At 42.8% G+C, this 23,793-nt stretch overlaps 1 protein-coding gene across 2 annotated transcripts in view; it reads right to left on the reverse strand.

Moving 5' to 3' along the window:
* Positions 1-2,595: 2,595 nt before the first annotated feature.
* SACS (sacsin molecular chaperone) overlaps positions 2,596-23,793 on the reverse strand; it is a 71,147-nt gene continuing 49,949 nt past the window's right edge. For both annotated transcript variants that reach the window (XM_060079622.1, XM_060079623.1), the window contains one exon: positions 2,596-15,384. In XM_060079622.1, the coding sequence (XP_059935605.1) occupies positions 3,827-15,384 (11,558 nt within the window). In that variant the 3' untranslated portion in view covers positions 2,596-3,826. The remainder of the gene's footprint in view (positions 15,385-23,793) is intronic.

Consider the following 23,793-nt stretch of genomic DNA (forward strand, 5'->3'; position numbering starts at 1 on the left):
TCATTCTACAGAGTGATCTGGAATTTCTCCTTGCTTAGAATAAGAACTTTTAGATGGGCTGTATTCTAAGATGTATTACATAAACCTGTCTTCTTAAGTACATTATACAGTGTAACTTAAATTTCCATTAAAGGTGTAAGGCCATGCTTATGAATGTACCCAATGAGGCATACACACAGATAACCCTACACACTAAGTGCTTATCGACCGTCAAGTGCTGATATTTTAGTGACCTCGCAAAATAGTCCTTGTTTCTTTTCCAATTTCCGAACCGACTGAGAAGCAGACACAAGTGAAAAAGATGAAGGTCAGAATATCAGCTTTAATAGTAAAGTTGGATTTGCAGCAAAATGGACTTGCTAAGACCTTTCAGCAGAACAACCCGAACCTCTCCCACCCCTGCAGGCTCCGACTCTGCAGCCCCTACACGAGTTCAGGTCCCCCCGCCCGGGCACCCCCAGGTCAGTCTCCACTCGTGCGCGGACAGGGAAGCAGGGTGGGAGCTCCCGCGAGGCTGGGTCAATTTGTATTGGTTTTCGTCCCCTTCCTTCCCTGATCCAACACGCCTCTTTCCCCTTGGCTTTAGCTGGCTTCTCCGTATTGTAAATGCCACTGCAAATAGGCTGTGGTTTAATAACCAAACAAACTTTGGGTCACGTATAAACAAGCAGGTGGAACAAGCGGGTCTAAGGGCACCGAGGAAAAAAGGTGGATTCTGAGCTGAACAGTCAGTGCAGCTTCACCTTTTGTCCTGGGCTTTGTATCCAGAATAAATGAGGGCACTTCCCGGGCCACTTAGCAGCTACAGGAGAAACAAGCCCAAATTTTAAACACATAGTTCTTATTTTTCAGTAAAATGTACCTCGCGTTGGCTTTGGTATCCAAGTCTTCCCCAGTCTCTCCCACACCTGACGGCACGGGGTGCCCGGGACCGGCTTCCAACCCAATGAAGAAGTGACGATACTTTAGGCTAAACTTGTCAAAACAAGATAAATGGAGAAGAAGCATCAGAAGCCAGAGTTTTAAGAAATTCCACCTGCCGACTGCAGCTCCTGCCCGTGGGGTGCGCGCCCTGCAGGTCGTGGACCTGCCGGCCCCCGCGATGGTGAGTCAGCTCCTGGAAGGAGAGCTCTTCCCAGGTCTGTGTCCGTGTGTCTCCTGCTGGTTCTCAGTCTCTGGTAGAAGCCGGAGTCATACATGACTCATTAAAATCTCATCTAACTGCTGTTTTCTACTAGCTTTTATCCTTGAGGTCTGCAAAATATTGGAAGGACAGAAGATATCAGCTGGCGCTAATGAAAGACAACCCCACCGGTCCCCAAAGCAGACCTGTTCTCTTTATTTGACTGAACGTTATTTGAACATTTTCCCACCATCATTCTCAGGCTCGTCTCTGGTCTCCCCCTGGAGGCTGTGGAGCATTCAGCCCTTCCGCTCACGGGGAAGCACAGAACCCGCTCCCGAGTGCAGAAGGCCTGTTCCAACCCCTTTCTCAGGAGCAGCTACGCCCACACCAGCTGGCAGTTTCCACCTTCTTTTTAATAAAAAAAAGCAAAATAGGATAAAGGGGTGGGGGAGCCTAATACAAAAAATAGTTCAGGTCCAAAATTCCTTACCCTGAATTTCAAAATCTAAAAAGTTCCAAAAAATGGAAACTTTCCAAATACATCTACTGCAAACTATGGGTGGCAAAACCTGACCTAAATTTAGATGAGGCTACTTCTCATGTCTGTGTAGTTTACTGTGGGTGGGTATTCATGGTCTCACTGCAGAAATACTAATGTGTTTGATTAAAGGGAGCTGCCCAACTCTGATGGAAAAGCCTCATTAAACCCAGTTTATATGCACTGGTATTAATGTTCTAAAATCCAAATTCTGAAAAACATTTGGATGCAAGGGTTTCATATAAGGGACTGTGGACCTGTATTTTTTCTTTTAAAGGAAGTCTAGAAAAAACACAAAACTCCACCTAAATCGACTACCACAAAAGCCAGACAGGGTGTTCTGTGTACATTTTAATATCCAAAAGCAATGAAATATATTCCAAGTGTCGAATCTGAGTTTTAAAGTAGCAAGAACTTAAGAAAGTCCCAGACAGCTGGAGACCCAGCATTTGGGTCGCCCCGGAACAGAAAATTCCAAGCCTGGTCTGCAGGATTTAGAAGACTTGTCCCTGAGGTGTAAAGATGAACATGTCTACCTGTTAGGGCTCAAATGTGAATTGGCCCCAAGCACACAGCCCTCCCCTGAGGCAAGGTCGGTATCAATCCAGCCTCTACCTAGAGAAGAACCATATTTAACGTATTTCCAAATACGTATGTATACCACATGTCAATTAATTTTATTCCCTAAAAAGGCAAAATAAAATCAACTCAACAAAATCAGTGAGTACCTAATAAACCTAGTATATGTCAAGTACTTTATATTCAGTCATAAGAAAAGGAACCTATTAAAATTCCAGTATAAATATATAGGTAAGTTCTATCCTAATATTTCCAATAAACGCACATATACACACGGGTCAGAACTTCATATAGGAAGATATTAAGTTTGATTTTCAAGGAACTGTTTCTCAGGAAATACCAGCTACAATGATTTCATATGTACATTTGCTTTATTAAAATTGTGGCACTTAATAGCAGAAATTATCACATGGCTTCACATCCAGAAGCAATACAATAGTGGAGGTGCAAACATTCCTTATTACCAATAAAAGTAAAAAAGTTTTAATATGTTCCATAAGCCCTTAATTGCATAAAATATTATATTTAGCATCATTTACAGCCAGCACACTTATAGAAACTAATTATCATCACCTTTCTTTTACATTCTGCAAAAGAAGTATGTTTGTAGGACATTCAAACATGATAAAAATTAAATGTCAGTTCTGAATTGTTCGTGGGGAAAACAAGCTGATAATTCCTCTTTTATAACTTATTAGATATTGTCACATGATTTTACAATTTTTTAATGCCTTCGAAGTGAAATCCAAAAAACTCCACTAAGTGCCACATTGAAGGACAAAAAATGTTGACTGCAGCACCTTTAGACAACAAAAGATCGCATCCTGTTCAACCACACTATATAAATTATGACGTTTGTGGAAAATATGTACAAACAAACATAAAGCAAATGTTCTAACAGGTGACAGATGTCGCTTTGGCAGGCAGTTCTTGGAAGCAGTATTCACATCCAGCGGCCAGAACGGCCACCACTGGGATCTCCCACGTGCTACCTTCACGAACCAGGAAGCCTGTAAACCCAGGGCGGGAGGACATCCAGAACAAGGATGTAAAGTGCACTCAGTGCATCCCAGCAGTACCGTCTGCAGAGTCTCAAGTAATATTCAGGAGTAAAGTACTGTACCATGTTATACATGTACTGAGGGTCTAATATGTAAAATTGCAACAAATTCATAATCGGATCCAGCTGATAAGAAAATAACACACCCAAGAGGATCCACTTAAAGAGAGAATAAGCTCCAAAGACTTAATTCCCCTTATTTGTTTAAACCAATGATATGTCCAGTGTTTCATTAGCTCCTTCAAAAAATACTACATGGAAGACATAAAACTAACTTCACCCTAACCAGAGTCAGAGAGACTCTTATCTATTCCACAGTTCACCACCAGCCTCAAAATAGTTCTTAGATCCAGTTAACGTCTTCTGTTGAAATTCATGTTAATAACAACTCCAAAATTCTCCCCAAACAGTCTGCAGTGTGCTTCGCAATTCCTAAATAACTGGCAAGGAAGCTTAAGGACAGCAATTCATACTTGTGCTACAACACATTCAAGACCTAGCTCTGCTTTTTCTTTAAATGCGTTCACACTTTTTGTTGTATAAAATTTTCAAGTTTTATGATGATACAGGCAGTACATTCCATCACTCTCATGGCAACCTCAGAAGTGAACCTGTCATTCGGGATCTGTGGGAAAGGCAGCAGGTCAGGGTACCTTGTTTTTAAACTGTCTACACCATAAGCTTCCAAGGTATGGACGTCATTCGTCAGGCCTTCCAGATGCTCACTGTATTCCTCTATTTTCTGTGCGAGTGCAGTCGGCTTCACATCTTTGTCGGACTTGCCCCGCACAGCATAGTCGGCGGCAATCAGAGCCAGCTTGGTAGAGAGGAAACATTTGAAGCACACCCATTCGTTGGCGTTTTTGTGGAGGTCATTCCTGGCGGCTGAGAAATTGGCCCTGGCTTGTCGTAGCCATCTGCGTGCTTCGACTGGGTTACCAACTGACTTGAAGGTGGGGGGAACAAAGAACCTCGGAGAATAAGTCTGTCCAGCTGAAGGTGGGCATTTTTCCTTATTTTGTTGTTGCCTTTCAGATTTATGGCTCGTTGCTTCTTGATTCCATGAAGTGTAAAATCTCTGAAATGAGTACTTCTCTGACTGAAATCGGGATGCTGAGGTTGAAAACGTTCGCCTCGAGGCTCTGTCTGAATTTTGATCTAGAAAAGCCTGTTTCTCTAATCTGTTAATTTCATTCTGCAGATGTTTAAAAACTTCATTAGCAATGTCATGATTCTCTGGGTTTTTGTCAGGGTGCCATTTCAAATACAACCGCCTAATAATCTTTTTTCTTTCAGATTCTGGAAGCTTCCAAGCTTGCTCCACCACTGATGTCACTTCTTTTAAAATTTCTGGTAAAGAATTCACCTTAAGCTTCTTGGGGGAATGATGCTTCGAAGAGGAGGTCTTGTGGCTCTCCCTACCAAAGAAAAGAGGAGGGATGCTTCGTAGACCAGGGGCCAGGAACTCTGTAGGGCTGGTGGGTGTGGAAGGGGCACTGTCTCTGCTCTGAGAGCTTTCCTCTGGCCTTGAAAACTTATACAGATCAAGAGAGCTAACTATTTTATATTCACTATAACCAATATCAATCTGATATATCTTTCCTAGAAAACTAGAGTTGTCAGCATCTTCTCTTTCAACTTCTTGTACGATAATGGCGTATGTATATGTCGGCTGGTACGACCCATAGATCTCCCCACCTTCAGCGTCAACAAGGTACCCAACGTATTCCCCCGGGTAAAAGACATTCATTGGGTCCATAAGCAGAGTGTAATGAATCTCAGCAGGTATCGGAGTGCCGGGCATTGGAAGTTCAAGTTTCGATGGTTCTGAAGAGTCGTATTTCACTCCTAAACTGTCGAGTTTCTCACTGATCCTGTAAATATCATTGCATCCTAGCATAGCAATTAGATACGAAGTGTCGGAAATCAAATTGTCGGTCGCTGATTTAAGCGTCATTGCCAAGGCTAACAGGAAGTTAATGTCTTTACTGTCTGAATGCTGTATGTAGAGCAGGATGACTGCATTCCCAAACCTCTTCAGGAAAGCAAAAGTTTCACTTCTGCTCTGAGGGATAGGATTGAAACCTTTAACTCTTAATGTTGTCTGAAGCTTCTCAAAACAGGACACTTTCAAGCCTTCTCTTAGAGCTTTGCAGAGTCGTACGGCTTTCTCCTCGTTGGCCAGAAAAGCGTTATCATTTTCATGCTTCATGATTCTAATCAGGCCTGTGATGAACTGTTCAGAGGACAAGAGTAACTGCAGCCTGCCCTGAAGAGAGCACAGCGCTCCAAACTGGCAGACTCTGGGAGTCTCCTCATCTAACTGCTCCTCGAGGATGCTGCTCAGCAGACGAGGTCTGAGTTTCTGAGGAAAGAGCATAGTCAGCTTAGTATGGAACCCGTGGTCTTTCCCTAAGTAGCACTGGCTGAGATCCACCAACATCTGCACACCAATGTTGCCCTGGATCCTGCTCTTGTAATGCGGGGCGTCATCAAACACCAGGATGTTGGACTTCACCAGCCTCCCATCCTGGCTTGGCAGGTAGAGTGAAAGGTCCCGGATGTTCTCGAGATCGCCCCGCACCTTGACCGAGTCATTCTGTAGACTCTTGAACAAGCCAGAAACGACTCTCTTAACGGTGCGCATTTCATTAGGATCTAACTGTTTTCCTTCAGAATTTTTGAATATGCGGCTCAGCACTTCAACATACTGCTTGGTTGAAATGATATCTTCAGTGCCTAAGTGTTTGAACAGCTGGTGAAAGGTGCCCAGTTCTAAAGGCAGCTTGTACAGATACGGTTTAAAATCAGACTCGTACTCAAGATTGATCACCACCTCCTCTGGCTTCAGAAGCTTCCAGCCATCTTCCACCATCACAAAAGCAACGCCCCGCAGTTGAAAACGGAACTCCCTTTTCTCTGCGCTGAGAAACTCGTATATGCTCCTTAAGACCTTTCCTCTAGTCTTGACCATGTCTTCATCCAGAGTTGTGATGTTGCATATGTTCCTGCAGTTATTGATAACCTTATCCAGAGGGGGGTCCAGGTTCACATTCAGCATACTTAAAACCTGCTCCAGCTGTTCTTGTGGACCAAGGTCACTCCCTTCTTGTTCTTTGATGCTCAAGGGGGTGGCTTTCTCTGGAAGAATAGGGCATGACGTCCATAACAGCTGGAGCACATCGCACTGCTTGAATTTTGGATTCACCTGTGCTCCGTTGAACTTTATAAGAGGAAGCGTTCCGTTTACCTCTTGATACTGAGGATGAAATCGAATGAATTCGGCAGGGGCCCGCTCGGGACATAAGAATGGTATTAAAGACAGTTCTTTCAAAAAATTTCCAGATAACAAATCCATTCGTTCTTGGAATATATGGTGGAGAAGGATATCGACTGTATTTTGCAATGTTTCTTTAGACCAGTTTTCTGTATTAGCCCTCACACTGATCTCCTTAGCAAACTGTAACAACTGCTGCTGAGAAAGGATGTGTTTTAGTCCGATATTTCTTAAGAATTCTACCCAGGATGTCATAAATGCAACTTGATTTTTGGGTTTTATACGTTGTTCCAATTTTTTAAAGAAGTCCTTAGGAATAAACAATTTTTCAGGAAGCATAACTTCAAAAACTCTCACAGTTCTATCATAGAAATGTTTGGCTTGCTTTAGTCGACTGTTAGCATCATGGATTATCAATAAACTTTCCAGTTTTTCAAAAAGTTGTTCCTTGATCTCTGACAATTCCTCAATACTTGAGAGTCTATTCTTAAGATAGATCAAATGCTCTAATTTTGCATCATAAGAGAGATTTTCAATTTTGGGTAAGAGGTGTTTCAAATAGACCTCAAGATCATCTACAGGTACACAACCAAGCACCTCATATAGTTCTTTTAAGTGTATTTTTTCTTCAAGAAATGCAGAGGACGATGATTGTGTCCATTTTTCCACTTCAGCAGAAGGAATACTTTTTGTAAGCACATAGCATGTTCCAAATTTCACAATGCTCATATAGCGACCACTGATGGATTTGTAGCATGGAAGTGACTTTAAAATTTTTATGTCATCTTGGGACATCAAGTGATTCAAGTTGCAGTTGAAATACATCAAAAGTGCTTCAAAGTCACTTTCTACTAATTTTTCAGTTCTAAAAGTTGAGGTTTGGACCATATAATGCACAGCCTTCAAAATGCTTGTGGGGCTCTCTATGTTTGCTGTGTGACATGACAACAGAGGAACAAATGCACTGTCTTTGGAGCAGATTTTGTTCAAAGCAAGCTGAATACAGCCAGCTTTCATGAGAGCATGAAAAACCTTATCACTCTGGGCATTTGGAAAGACTGCAATGTGCATGAGACTTAGAGGAAGCAGAACATCACCTTCGGGAACTACAAGCTGATTGGCTGACACAGTAAACTTTGTTCCAGGGAGCAATGCCCAGTCTTTTAGGGTGTCAACAACAGTGTCAAAGGTTGCTTTTGTCTCTTCTTGATCCTCTTTCACATTTACGGATTCGCTGATAAAATGCCATGCACTCTTAAGCCAAGACTCACTTGTAAAACTGTCTTTCCACTTTGTGCAACTTTTGGTCTTATATTCACGGGGCAACACAGAAGATAACAAGTCAGCAAAGCTGGAAATGTCAAACACTTTTGCAACTTTACAGTTTAGTAAAATATTATTGTACTTCAGGTACAATGTATTCATGAACAAGTCTTTGCGGGATGGAATCAATTCATGGTATGTTGTTAGAAACTTGGGTCGTTTTGCATCAAAAGTTTGCAAAACACTGTCTAGTGTAATGAGAAGGGGCAGTCCCTCCACTTCAATCCCGTTTTCTTCTGCATCCTTAAAACAGTAATCAACTAAGAGTTTTAAACTGTGAAAAAGTTTCAGGTTAGTCTGCTGGAGACGACAAGGCAGCTTCCCAATATGGCAATTAGTATCGGGAGAGGAAAACGTCATTAAAAAAGATCGCACATCAGCAGGGGTGACATAGCTAACGGGAATATCGGCATCTATCAGACAGTGGTACAGATTAGCAGTTTCATCACAGTTATAAACCAAGTTGAAGCCAATTTCCAAAAGCAGGTGTTTCAGCCTATAGACATTCTCTGCCACTGTTTTGCGTGTGGTGATGTTATAGTCTGCATTTTTAAGGTGGTGTAATTCATCCTGCAGCAAATTGTCAAAAAATGGTCTAGTTTTATTTGAAGTCGACATATTAATCCAAGTGATTATAACTGCAGAGTGCAGGTCGGAGCCATCAATGTTTGGAGCCCGCACAACGGGTAGAAGGCGCTTCATGTCCTCGTGGATGCAGCTGTAAAGTGCTTTCACCAGACAGTATAAATCTGGCTGTAGATCAAGCCTGTTGACTGGGAAGAATGACAAAAACTTCTTTAAGGTGTCCTTTACAACATGAATAGGCGTGTTCTGTAAGACCGATAACGTCGGGTCAGAACCAGGGAAATAGCGCTTTTTTAACTGGATTAATAACTCGACGTACGCAGGAGCGATCAGGGCCGTCATTAAGCTGTTGTTCCAGTCACTCCGAACGCCCACCCCGTTGTCATCCCGCCACAGGTTCCTCCTGGCTGAATCAAGAGCAAAGTGGCCGTTCACGTGAAACGGTAACCCCGTCTCTAAAGAGAGGGGCAGAAAGCAGAAGGCCCTGTGGGGCTTTTTGTAGTTGTGGGTGATGCAGGCAGCTACTCCACCACGTGGGAAGAGAGTGATATCTTGGTTCTTGTGAGCTGATATAACGCTCTTAGATACTTTCTCCATACTTGAAAAACCTGATCTATTACAAATTAGCCAGGTGGTAAGGTTTCCCTCAGAGTCCTCCGTATCCATAGTGTAGGTGATCTGCTGAACCGGTATGTCCTTGAGCGGCCTCTTTTTAGTGACACTGTCAATTACAGATGCATGAAACTGCTTCCTTTTCAGCCTGTCTCCATCGGTGATGTTGCCCTTCACAGAGTACAGCACGTTTAGGGCTCCCGTAGCTTTATCTATTTCACAAATAGAAATTTTTTCCATGTGATTAAGAAACATTAAAAGTTCAGCCCCATCTGACCGCAGTTTGTCCAAAAGATTCTGGACCATTCTGTCTGATGATGGAACTGAAGAAATTTCTGAAACTTTTGCCATTTCCGCATTACGAAGAGGAAACCGAAACATTGTGCAATTATCCAGTTTAAAGTGGGTTCCCAGATAAAGATCCAGAACATCTGAGAACTGTGTCCGAAAATCTTCATCCAAATCTCTAAACATGCGTCCAGGACTAACAGATGTGGCTCCTGGTGCGTATCTGGCATGAGGATCAAAAATACACAGGATGTCATTGCCGGAAATAAAAGAAGGGCAGTCTGTAATGTGATACACAGAATTGAATCCTATTCCGTATTGTCCAGTTTTACACGGATTTCCTTCCTTGGTGCCTTTCCCGAGGTTCTGAATCCCTCTGACGTCATCTTCTGTGAAAGGCTGGTTGTTGTACACACACAGTGCTGGCCCCTGCAAGGGGGCCCACTTGTCGTCAAATATCCTATCAACTGGATGCTGTCGAGGGTCAAACACAAAACAGATTTCTGTAGCCTTTGCATCATCAGCATTCTGCAGAAGTTCTTTCAGCATTTCCTTTTCTGAAGGATAGGCATTAAGGATACTCTTAATTCTGCTGGTCAGTTTTTCCTTCTGTCCAAATTCAGTGCCCAGCGTTGTAAAGCAGATGTTGGACGCATACCTTTCTAAGGCTTTATGTCGCTTTGGTACTGCTCCTAGTTTCACAGCCACTTCCCTGGGTATATCTGCATGACAGTATTTTACAGTGCTATCCTTTACTTTTATCCAGGGACAATCATTGTAGCATAAAGATTTTGCAGGGAGAAGCCTAAGATTAGTATCTGGCAATAATATTTGGCCATAATTTTTCTCACAAAATTCTTGTTTCTTTTCTCTAATGAGACTCCATATTCCTTCACTGATTATTCGCCGGCAAAGCTGAAAATTCTCTTCTGTTATTTGTTTTGTTTCTTTTTCTTGAGCAATAGATTCCAAAACAAGGGCAAAATCTTCAACAGTAAAAGACTGCCTCACACCCACACTTTCAAAAAGTTCACGGAAATTATTTTTATATTTATTAGGCAACTGGTAAAGGTATGGGGCTGCTTCAAAATTCAAATGAAAAGCTATTTTTTCTGAGTCAACGTATGCATTCTCAACTAGAATGAAGCTAAAGGTTTTTAACTTTTCAATAATTGATATCTTAGTGATGTCACTTTGCATCATTGCTTCATGAAGGTATTTGTAGCAAGCGTTGGTGATGTTCTCCTGGTACAATGTGATTCCATCATCAACTGATTTTGCAACTTCTTTCAACTGGTTTACGACCAGGTCAACTGTGGGCTTCCGCAGTAACCCCAAAAACTCTTTAACAGCCAGTGGCACTGAACCGCAGCCTCTGAAGGAATGTGAATTTTCGTTTAGAACTGGCTGCAAAAGACAAACTATATCTTGATGCTCAGCTGTATAAAGGTCGGTTGCTGCAAACATGGTTTCAGGCTTAAAACTGTTACCTTTCCAGTCCAAAGAAAAACCTGCTGGTTTTGTGAGAAATGGGAGGAAGGGGATTGTTTGATATTTTGCAGCAAAATCCTTTGCTCTAGGATCCCTTATTTTTAGTTTTTCATCAATAAGACTTAACAGGATGCTACTTCTTAGACAAGCAGCACCGTGATCACTTTTATTAATTTCAGCTACTGACTCGGCACGTTCTAGCATGTCATCCCATAAAATATCATCTTTTGCCATACCTAACTGGACGAGTTTAATCAGAATAATAGGATTTAGGTAGTCCTGAGTAGAGCCGTAAGGAAATCGTCCATCTTTAGTATCAAATAACTTTGCAACCCGTCCTTCAGGGTGGATTAATCTTGATGGTAAAACCAGAGGATGCCCCTCCAGAGAGCAAGGGATACATGGAGTAACACGAAGAATTCCTGAGAACTCATCAACTTTCTCGTTCAGAACAAAATTCATTAAAGGATCTCTGAGTTCTGCTTCAATTTCTTGAATATTTGGAAAAAACACTTCTGAAAAAAACTGTTTCTCTGAAAATGTATTTTCAAGCAGTATCTGTCTGCAGCCAGCTTCTTCAAATCCTAATTTTACTGAAGAAGGAAGTTCAACAGCACAGAGGTTTTTCGACCCAGTCTTCTTGAGGTATTTCAAAAATATCTTGAAGGCTGCTGGACCAACATCTCTTCGCTTAAGTATACAGTCATCTAGAAATCTCACATTCTTCATGGAAACCCATGTGGATCCATCAGAGAAGACTCTTGTCAATTCCTTCCCTTTCCCATGAGCTATATCTTCATAAAATCCTTGACAAATTACAGAGAAGTCATCATGAACCAGATCAGGGTCAGGCCACACTGCATGGTAAGTATAGTCCATCAGCTCCCCACTTGTGGCCAAGTCACGCAGGATGCTGAGTGCCTCTAGGTAAGCTTTCACAACCACGTGTCTCATGAAGGTGGTGTTCCAGCGTCCTTTGGTATCTGTCTTCCAGATCTCTTTCCTGTTTGAAGTAACAGCAAAGCACCCGTTGATGTGAACCGGCAATCCTGTTTTGATTCGTAGGGGTAAATAGCAGAACACCTCTCCAGCCTGTGGTCTCACAGCCCACTTCTGGTCCTGGACCTCAGCCAGAAAAACTCCCACGGCCCCACAAGGAACCACTCCCAGCCTTCTCCCGCTCTCACTCAGGGAAAACTTGAGAGCCTCTCCTGTATCCATGCAGGTACATATAAGCCACATGGTACACTCCATTGTTTTTTGTGGTAACTCATCCGATGGCTTTTTGGATTGGCCGGACTTAGCCATTTCAAAGAGAGCAGCTGGGTCATCATCTGGACCTCTAAAAAGTGGTGACTGTAAATCAGCAATCCTTCTGAACACGTGGTGAAATTCCTCCACTGTGATCTGAAGGATGCAAGCTGACTTGGGTGCATCAGCGGGGAGCTTCTTGTTACTGCTGTTGCAAGTCTTCATGAGCTTAGCAGCTTCTTTTAAAACACTGATGACAGGTGCAATCAATGCTTTGGAAGAGCACAATTTTTTTTTAATTATGATTGTATCTTGAGCTAAGCTTGGATTGGTTTCCTCAATTTTCAAGTACTTCAGATACATTGAGGTTACACTCTGAGTGAAAATGATAAGCCTGTGTCCACAGAGACTGAATTCATCCACAAGAGAGTAAATATCTGCTGTGTTGTAGCAGGTACTGCTAACTTCACTCACTTTGGCTTCCTGCTGAGTTCTAAAGGACAGTCGGAACAGAGTCCCACTATAGCTGTAAGGTGCTTCCACAGTCAGAGGTAACTGACAGCCAAATACGTCTATGAATGGTTTGAACTGATTAGGAAATTTCCTAAGTCTTTTCTGCTGTTTACTCCAATTAATTTTGATCCCGGGATTAGATCTGTCTTTAATGTGTTTACTGATGTGGTTTATGTTGGGATCAAACATTATCATGAATTCTCGACTCATGATGATGGGAATGTCAGTGATGTGGTACACGGAATTAAACCCAAGACCAAATTTCCCAACTTTGTCAACTTCTGCCCTCTTTAAAGATTCCCCTAGCCTTGTTATGTTCACGAAGTCCGAATCTGAGAATTGAGAGTTGTTGAATGACCACAGAGCCGGCCCATGACATGCTGCCATCCCCGGGTCTAGGAGATTCTCTCGAATGTCCATGTTTCTTCTCATGTCAATCATGAAGCTGCATTCTGTTGCATTCGCGTCGTCAGCATTTTGAAGAAGTTCTTTAAAGATATCTGACACTGAAGGGTATTCTTCCAGAATATTTTTAATTCTTACAGTCAGTGGTTCTCTTTGTCCTGACTGCTCAAAGCCCATGTTTTCGGGGTTGATCAGTCTTGTACTGAGGCACGGGACTTTCAGCCACTCTGCAGTTTTCATGGGTATGTCCTCATGCACCAAAATGATTGGTTCCACAGAATCTTCCAGTAAGTCATTCAGGTCATCAACTTTGATGTCACAGTAACAGCATTCATGAATTGGCTTCATGATAAGCTTGGAAGGATCTCTGCTATGATGTATAGGAACTGGTGTGTTGAGGCTTGCTGGAATCTGATTGCTATAAAGCCATCGGATAATATTCAACATAAGATGAAGATTCTGTTTGCTTTCTTGGTCACTGAGGTCTTGGCCGCTTTTGAGGTACACCTTCTGAATGACCATGGAAATGTGATCTGGCGTCAGCTCCTCTACTGAACCACAGGCCTTGAACAGCTGGTGGAACTTTGCCATGGTTTTAGGCACACTGTGCAAATAAGGCTGAAGGTCAAGATCATAAAACGGTTTTATCACAGCTTGGGCGAGAGGACAGAACTTTTTGCCAGTCCAAACCCACGGAAATTTTAAGGCTCTAAAAGCATCCTTCCCTTCATTTAAATGATCATGCATGAATCCATAAATTTCGAGCAAAATGTGCTGGAATTGATAGTAGTCTTCATCACTAAAGGTGTTCGAAGTATACCAATCGACAACAATTTTAAAGTGCTTTAAGACAGCATTGATATCAGGTTTTGTGAAGATACCTAAAGCTTCTTCCAAGTTCACATGGACACTCTCAACAAGAGGAAGTGATGAGCCAACCAGAATGGCGTGGGCCGCGTCGCACATGTCCGCGGGTGCACAGAGATCCCAGAGATCCCCTTTCCAGACTAAGGAGCCTGGGTAGTTCGGAGGCCTTTGCTTGCAAGCTGGAGCCCATTTTATTTTCTTCAGGGACATCTTGCCTTCAGATGACTGCAGCAGGGCATGGTTCTTATTTAAGACCAGTAAGAGCGTTCTGGCTTTCTTCAGGAGAATGTCCTGATTTGTACAAGAGCTGGCCTGTAAAGCTTCAATTTTTTTAGCCACTTGCACAACGTCTTTCTCTTTGAGACTGGCTTCGTTTTTTAAACCAATCTGTCTTAAAGAGTGAAGAATATCTGGTGAGGTAAAAGCTGAGGGTGGGAAACAAGTTTCTTCTTCATCATAGAAGAGGTCCTTTAATACTTCCACATCAGGGTCAAAGAGCTCACTGGCCGATACCAGCCGCTCCTGTGAGATCTGAATGAATTTTAATGGCATTAGCCAATCAAGCACATTTGGATTCTCATTTTTAAGAGAGGATAGATTCTCGAGGACCCACAACATAAGGTGTGTCATCTCTTCGTGTGAATAAAATGCATTTTCGATGTCTTTTAAGATAAGCTTTAAGCAGCTGGTGGTCTTTACCTTCTCCACCTTGAGCAGGTTTGCCAGGCGGATGGTGGCCTCATCGCTGCTGTCCACGACTGAGATGGAGAGCCGCAGGCCAGCCGGGAGCTTGGATGTGTGGTGCAGGACCCTGCAGCCCTTCAGCCTGGTGTAGGAGGAGATCCCCTGACTGGATGAATGGTTAATGCGCTTGAATATTGTCAGTTCCTGAATTACTCTTTTCTCCTTTTCACTGCTATCAGTTAAGTTAGCTAAGAACTTCCTTAGGGCATCTTTGTGCGTTGGAAGGAGTGACGCAACCTGGTTGCACAGCTTCTGCAGAGGCATCTTCTCCATCATCTGCAGAACAGCACTTGGGGATGGCGAATGAATGTATTTTTTAATAAGTGGATGTTGTATGGAGGCATCTAATTGCTTAAGGACAATCCCTCCAAGTTTTTGTACGACGTCAGCTAAAAATTCTGGGAGCTGTGCTTCAGATTCATCATCTAAAATGACTAATGAGGGGATCCTGAGTCTGATGAGTTCCACACATGTCTGACCTTCTTCTAGTGAGGTCCTAGGGATGAGTGGCATCTCATCAAATAAAGTCAAATCCTCTGAAAAATGTATATAGAGATTCTTCCACACCATTTTAAGCCATGAAATAGATGGGTGCTTTTTGTCTTCATCACATGGGTACCACTGAACAATCAATTCCCTGCCAGGCCAGAATGTGTTCACTACTTCTTTGATAAGACGTGCAAAACGTTCTGGGTTTAGAAGCTGTAGCTGGGTACACGGTCTTCCTGTAAATCACATAAAGAAATTTTATGAATACATACAATTCTACTGTAACTTATTTAACTTTCTATTCTCATAGATTAGACAGATTAAATAGTACTAGAAAGTCATTTTGAGAGTTTTAAGTACACTGTGAAAATGCAAAAATTGGGCATAACTGGGCTGATCACACATAAATCCATATTTATAATAGCCTGTGGGAGTGATAATTCTCTCTGGAAAGTGCTTATTTTAAATAAATATCTAAAATGCATTTAGATGTGTTTTAAAAATTATCCTATAATGCCCTACAAATAGAATCAACATGGAAAATAATTTTTAGTGGTGATTTGTTCACAAATAAAAGCACCAAAGAAAATGTGGATAAAGTTTAAATAAGTACCCTTTTATTTAAGGGTTAGTAATTTATAAGGAGGCCCAGTTTCCAGGAGCTGGGTGGCCACAGGATAAAGCAAGGCCCAAGTGAGCACACGGGTGCTAGCACCCTGTCCCAGCTGACCAAGGCTGCCAGGAGCTGAGGCCGCCAGGACACTGGAGTTTCCTCTCCACCAGTAACTAGACGTGTGAGGAGTTAGGGGTCACACAGCCTCTCTGGGACTGGAAGTCTCTCATCTGGAGAAAGGATGAGGCTGAGGTTCTAGCTCTAAGACTGCTCTGTGCACGTGTCTGGGTACGGAGCACAGTCACAGCCCTCTGAGGCAGCGCTTACTTGGTACTTAGCACAAAGTAAAGTGTGTTCTTCTGGGATCTGGGCTTTGCAGAAGTGCTTCAGGGACAAGCAACAGGGGAAGCGGGCCCTGCTGTGAAGGCAGGGTCACCCCCAACAAGGCAGCTCCACTCCCAGATGTTTTATAAACTAAGAGACTAATCAGGTTTTCTCTGGGGAAAAAGAGATTTTTGCTGACTTTTAATCAGTGGTCTAGGAAATAACATTTTATTTCTAAGTGCATGTTGTGTTTCAGAGTATTTTATCTGCAATACCAGGAGTAACAAAATTTTAAAGTAACACTAGGTACCTACAGGTATGTTATTTGCCCATATAGAGAAATAAAAAGCATCTCAAATTCAATCTTATGGAAAACTAATATTCCATTTTCTTCCTAGGTACACGTAATTTCTATACTCTTAAAAGACTAATTTTAGAAAAAGTTATAAAAGGGGGCACACCTCAAGCCCCTTGAAATTTTTCTGTATCAGCATTTGTTAACCAAGGAAGGACACCCTTGTTCCAGACTCACACATCAGGAAGATGACCTTACTTTCTACCAAGAAAATTATCTTTCATGTTACAATAAGACATTTAAAATTACTGCCATAGAAGTTTAAGCAAGGGCATACTTTTGCAACTTTTGAAGACATCAATACCCACATTCTGGTTATTATCAGTTTCTACATTGTGTGACTTAGGGTAAGTCAAGTAGTAATATTTAAGAAGTCATAAATCTTGTCAATAGTCTGACTAGCATAGCCTTCTTGGTCTATGAGTCCCATTAAGATACAATTTTTTTAAATTAATTTGTTTAATGTTCTAAAAAATGCTTACTGAATTGAATTAACTATAATAAAATTTCCAAATCACAAGTAAGGCAAGGATACAATACCAAAGATACAAAAAAGGGTTAGAAATTAAAAATCAGAACACTCAACCAAAAAATCAAATACGCACCACACTGTGTCCTACGTTAATAATTGGCACATGACATGCATTTTGTAGATAATCCTATCCAATATGCTTGCATGAACTTTGGAACTTATAAAACATACCTTCAGGAAAGTTATCTAATATCAATGTGTAAATAAAATGCCAATAAAACCCGCACACCACACGTAACATGCGATTAACACCAGTCATGCTCAAATGAAAAACCAGCAGGGAAAATAAAGGAGAGAGAAAATGTAGTAGGACACAATTCTAAGTACATAAGTCAATTCAATCTGAAGTCCCGATTTCTGTTTATTTCGTATTTAAGCCTTTAGCTTTTACCCTAATATATAAATGTTAACACAGAAAGAAGTCTCCCTGCCCTGGATTAGAAAGTCATTGAAATTGTAAAGCATCTCCAACAGTATCAGTAAAATAATTTCACAGCGTTTTAATAAATGACTCGTGTTTCTGTGGCCTAGTCTTTAAAATCATCAGCACTGTCAAAAGAGGTTACGTAGTACTGATAGGTATCCCTGGAGACAGAAAGTGCTTATCTAAACTCTCATCAGATGTGTCTGTTTAGAAATAGCTCTTCTCAGGGTAGTTTGTGCTTTCCTATAGATCGGTTCAAGATAATCACATCGATATGCTGAATCACTATTCAAGGATTGCACTACGTTTTTTGTTTATTTATGTGTTTATGTTCAGTCCTAACTTTGAGAAAGATTTTCAACATGAATGGAAATAGGATATTACAGTCTAATTCAAAATAAGGTGAGGGGCCAATTAAATGGTATGCCATCAGTCAGTCAAACCTTCAAAGAAAAAGGAAAAAAGGGAAAGAGAATGAGCACACAGGGAAGGGGAGGACAGCCCGCCAGCGGGCTCAGCACTCCCTCGGGCACTCTGCAAGCCTGGGGGCAGCACCTAACACCCCAAGGGGGCCAGCGGAAACCTCATTCTACCTCGGAAGGCACCAGCGTCATTCAGAACAGCACTCGTGACCAAACTTCTCTCAAGAAGTCATCACTGACACTGCTTCGGCTTCCTAGTTTCCATCCCTAACAGGAGACGGACAACAAGTGGGGAGATGGCCGACACAACCCAGAGTCCCCAGGGCAGGCGCTAACTGTGCAGCCTGCTGACATCAAGATCCTGTCTTCCTCTTTGCTCACACCTTAAAAATATAAGAATATATAGTCATAGCAGCTGTGGATGATCAGCCACTTTTAATACAGGCTAGAAACCAAAGTTAATATTTATATGAATTATCAGCATAACAATGATTTGGTTTCTAAATTTATTTCAGCTTCAAGGAAGAGACTGACTCAAAAAATAATGTTTACTATAAAAACAATTTCTGTAAAGCACATTTTACATACTCTGATCTTCCAAGTGAAACATGAACTAGGGGGAAATAATACATGTTGAGTCAAAACTTGTTGTTATTAAAAAAAAAAAAGACAGTCAATAACTGACACTCAGCATTGTGCAACAGTCCAGCCGTCCCTAATGGGAGCTGGCGGCCACTCTACCTTTGCTCGTTCCCCGGGTGCACTAGGCACACTGGACCACGCTCCTCGGTGGCCAGTCCATGCAGGGCCTCTCACTTCATCGTCACAGATCCCAGAACGGATCCCCCTCTGACCTTTTTAATCTCAATATTTACGTGCATCATATAATAGGTGTGTGCACTCTCACACTTTCCCGTTAAATACCACAGCTTAAAATACCAATTTCAGCGTAATTCTTTCATTTGAGACTAAATGTTCTATGAAATGAATTTTTCCAAGTCATTTAAATATGGTTCTGTTGTGGTATGTGTAACAACCACCTAAATACTCTACTAGTATAGTTTCCTCTCTCCTTTAATAATTACCACCAGAAAAAAAATACTGATATAACTTCTAGCTACTTAGGTAAATGAAAAAACAGGATTCAAAGAATCAAATGAACAAAAACATCAGGCTACAAATGAACACAACATTTAGTCATCATACCTGAATATCCCCAGAGAAGTTGTTGTGCTAGAATATAATTAAATCCGTTCTTAGAAAAAGCCAGAATTGTCACAATTTTCACATGATGGCTACAGGAATTATTCTGTATCTTAAGATAACACAGTTTGCAGAATCTTACACATTATGTAAAAGAAAAGCCATAAACAAAACTCCAAACATAGCACAATGTACATTTAAGATTTAAAAATCTATTTCAATACGAACTAAAACCAAACTGTTACGCATTCCTACCATTTGTCTGACTCAACTTTTTTTCCATTTATTTCCTCCAAAACCCATTGACCGGCTCCTCTAACTTCTGACTGTCACCCATTTGCTCAGGTAACCTAACACAGAAATAATCTAGACCTGTAATAGGAAAAACAAAACAAAACAGAATCATCATTCCAACTCTGCAGCTCTAGCAAGTCACTTAAATCCTTCAAATTCTTTCAGCTTCAACGTCTCCACCCCTCAAAGGAGGATGACGATTATTTCACAATTGTGGAGAACAAATAAGATACTGAAGATACAAGAGATCCTGACTCACAGGCACAGTGCGGGGATCTGCCTTTTTGTCCTTGTCCCTGCAACACCATCCCACCTGGCCCAGCCGTGGAGGCTTAGCATTAGCTTGTCACCCAGGCACTGGGAGTACAAAAGAAATAACAGATGGCCCCTGCTCTCAAGGATTCGTAGTCTGGCACAGTGAAAACGTGCCTGTAATCAGGCAAAGGGGAGCACATGGACTGCGACAGGGTTCGGGAGTGAACAAGAGATGGCCCCTCAGGTCTGCGGGGCCGGGCAGGGCCGGAGACGGGAGAGTGGGAAAGGGAGCCGCTTGGGGGAGGTGCGTGGGCTGAGGGTTAGAAGATGAAGGAAAGTCACAGGGCGAAGTGGAGGAGGAGCCAGTAGTCTAAGCAAAAGGAACACCGTGTGCAAAACACAGGTAGGAGAAAACCTTCATTAGGGTAAAAAAAATTTACCAAGCACCCACCTTGAAGTGGGCGCTGTGCTGCACGGCGGTGACAAATCTCACAGGGCTCTGGTCTCACAGGGTGCAGGGAACTCAAGTTTGTCCATCTGCACGCGCCTGTGGTGACGAGAACAGAAGAGGGACACCGAACGAGTCGGGGCCAATCACGGGACGCCCCGCAGGCCACACAAACAAGACCGCGCCTGTCCCTAGTTAGGATCTGCTAGAAACCCATGAGCGGGGCGGGCGGTGATGAGATGAGGCGTGTGGGCACAGTGACGTGTCCCAGAGACAGAGTGCCTGCAGCACAGCCAGAGAAGGTGCAATCCCCAGACCCCGGAGACCGGAGAGCAAGGATGGCGAATGGGGGGGTTCATTCCTGGGCATGGTAACGGGCGCCTTTCCCAGGAGGAAGGATCGGGCAAAAGGAGAGACAGACGCGGAGAGAGGATGAGGACCCCAGCTGGGAGAATGCCGACGATGAGACACCTAAGGAACTCCAGGGCAGAATGATAACAGCTGTCGTTTCATCACCATTTCTTATAAGCAGGTAGCGTGTTAAACTGTACACGTTGTGTACACATCATCCGATCTTCAGAGAAACGCCTACCATGACTAAAATATTACAATTGAGGTTATCAATAAGCTGCCCCACTGCGATAATGCAAACTGGATAAAATTCAGTTGGTAAGTTGTGACTGCCTGCCATCCTCCACTCAACCCTTATTCTCATTTCATTCCACTTGTAAGAAAGCAATATTGCATTTCATGTAATTGAATCTTGAGGGCCCCAGATATACTCTTAATGGAAGGATGTTCCTGGACTACCATGATACTGATGAGGAAAGAGAGGCTCAGACAGGTTGGGTAATTTGTTCAGTCACACGATGGAGGAGTCGAGTCTGAGCCCAGATTTGTGCAGCCACAGAGCCCAGGCTGTAACCACTACACTGCACTACACTGCCCCTCCTGAGACTGGGGTGACAACTGAAGGTATGGAGACCACTACATATGCGTGACAGTGGATGCCTGGGGATGAACGAGTATACTCGAAGAAAGTAAGGAACAAAATGAGAGCTGAGCAAGGAGCTCCTGAACTAATCCCATTTAGGGGGTAAGCTGAGGAACGGGAATTCACAAATAATTCTCAGAAGCAGGCAAAGAAGTATAAGGACACCGAGAGAGTGGTATTATCAAAGCCAGGGGGTTCAAAGAGGGAGTGACCAATACTACCAAAGCTGCAGGGAGATCAGGTAAAAAGAACAGAACATTCCACTAGATTTAATAATTTTTAAAAAGTCATTAACTGGTGACCTCAGTCAGGCAATTTTATTGGAATGATGTAGAAGCAAAAGTCCATGTGCTGTGATAACAGATGATGAGAAAGTACAGACAACAAACACACGCCACTCCTTCCAGAAGCTGGACTATGACGGGATGCAAGAAAGCGAATCAAAGTCAAGGTCTGTTTTGTTTTCCCCCAAACGGAAAAGACAGAAGCGTGTAATTGCAAATGGGAAAGAGGCAACAGAGGTAAACGGTGAAAGTACAAGTAGTAACTTAATACTTAGCTCAGAATTTTAAATGTGAAACAAGTGAAAGGTAAAACTACCACACAATGAGACAGATTTTGCTTGGGCTACAGAATTAGAGAAATACCCATTGCAGAGAAAAAAACTTCACACTTCAATTGTATGCAGCAGTACTTTCAAAACTGGCCAATCAGATTTTACTGATAATTGGTAAACAGAAGTCCACAGTGCTTTGTGTCAGCAAAACAATCACACAGTCATTATTTAGATCAAAAAACATCCAGTGCTGGTAGACATCTGGGACGTTCCCTACCATAGGAAGGGAGCTACACAGACGTAATACTCTCGGCCTCTCGCCTCCCCACTCGTAATTCCCCACCTGCTCACACACCAGAAAGAGGAATGACTTATCAACCAGTCAGGGTGAAGAGGCTCTGCCCCCGCCCAGGGAGACTCGTGGGGCAGGGCGTACCCGGGAAGGAAACCCGAGGTCTCCCAGTGCCCCGGCGACTGGCCTGGCGAGCTCACCCGCCTCTGGAGGGGTCACAGCACAAGTCCACCACGCGCCGCAAGCCAGGAGCCCCGCTACCAGGATTATCAGTAACACAGGGGAGACGGGCGACGTCTACCTGCTGGATCCTTCTCTGTGCATCTCTTCACTGACGTGGCTCTCAGGAAAGCAAAGGTGTCATTTATTGGGTCCACATCAGCCCCTACACATGTTTCATGTTTAATGTTCCCAAAACATGGCAATAAAGTAGTATCAAAAACAAATTTTTGTCTGGAAACAATGGTATAAAAGCAATAGGGAAGATACCCAGGAAGCAGTTACCCATCACCCATATGGCCAGATAAAAATACTGGAAAGGCTAGAGATCAGGATTATTAAATAATCACAAGGGTGGCAGGCCAATACTTAAATCAGGATAGGAAAAGTGACCACGAAGCCAACTTCTGGGGTAACTGAGCCACAGGTTACGGGCAACAAACACAGTGAAGATGTCTCTTCTAGTGTAACAGTCAAAAAAAAAAAAATAACCAGGAACCAGAGATAAAACATGGTGTTGGTATGATCCCAAAATAACACAGAATCAGAATCCACAGTAGGTGAGAAAATGAAAAGACACACAAAGTGGGAAGACTCAGCGTTATAGCAATGTCAAATTACCAAAGTTAAGAGTATATAAATTTAATTTGTCCCTAAAAATATTACAGTAGGTACCACATCCATCTAAGGCCAGAGAAGCAAGTTGTGGCCATGTTCTGTGCTACAGGGTACTTGAACATTTTGAGTAAAAGCAGTATGATTCTGCTGGTTTTCTACCCCTTTTACCTGATTTGATTCTGAATAACTTTTGACTGATTTCCAAACCCCTATCTACCTCAGAAACTACTGGCCATTAACAAAAACTCTGTCTTCAAAAGAAAGTAAAACCACACAATGAAATAGCACAGCCATGAGAAAGGATGATCTACAACTGCGTGCACCAACCTGGACGGATCTCACAAACTCTGAGTAAGTGAAAGCAGCAGACAGAGTGCACACTGTGATTCCCCCACAGGGAGTACAATAACTCACTGAATCAATCGGTGCTATTAAGAGTCAGGGTCACGGTTACCCTTGAGTGGACAGGACTGTCACAGAAAAGGCAGCCAGCAGTCTCTGGGTGTTGGCAGTCTTCTGGTTTTGATCTGGGCGTGTTCAGTTTATAAGACTTCATTAGGCCTACATTTAAGATACGTATACTTTTCTGTACGTACATTATATTTCAATGTAAAGTTTTTATGTAAGAATGTAATAGAGGGGCCTCCCTGGTGGCGCAAGTGGTTGAGAGTCCGCCTGCCAATGCAGGGGATACGGGTTCGTGCCCCGGTCTGGGAGGATCCCATATGCCTCGGAGCGGCTGGCCCCGTGAGCCATGGCCGCTGGGCCTGTGCGTCCGGAGCCTGCGCGTCCGGAGCCTGTGCTCCGCAACGGGGGAGGCCACAACAGTGAGAGGCCCGCATACCGCAAAAAAAAAAAAAAAAAAAAAAAGAATGTAATAGAGAATTTGAAAAGTAAGGATTTCTAAAACTTTGGAGCAAAGAATGGCAGAGTAATAGGAATCCACGTGTAGACTCCCAGAAAGGCTACTCTGAAGATGACAATTCCCAGTGAAGGAAGGGATCTCGATCTCGGGAACAGCAGTGTCCCAGGGACCCCCTCCCGGTTCACAGCCGCACTCCCTGCAGCGTCACTCTGCTCCACCCTGAACTCGCCT

Source organism: Mesoplodon densirostris, chromosome 17, assembly GCF_025265405.1.
Source record: "Mesoplodon densirostris isolate mMesDen1 chromosome 17, mMesDen1 primary haplotype, whole genome shotgun sequence".
Lineage (NCBI taxonomy): Eukaryota > Metazoa > Chordata > Mammalia > Artiodactyla > Ziphiidae > Mesoplodon > Mesoplodon densirostris.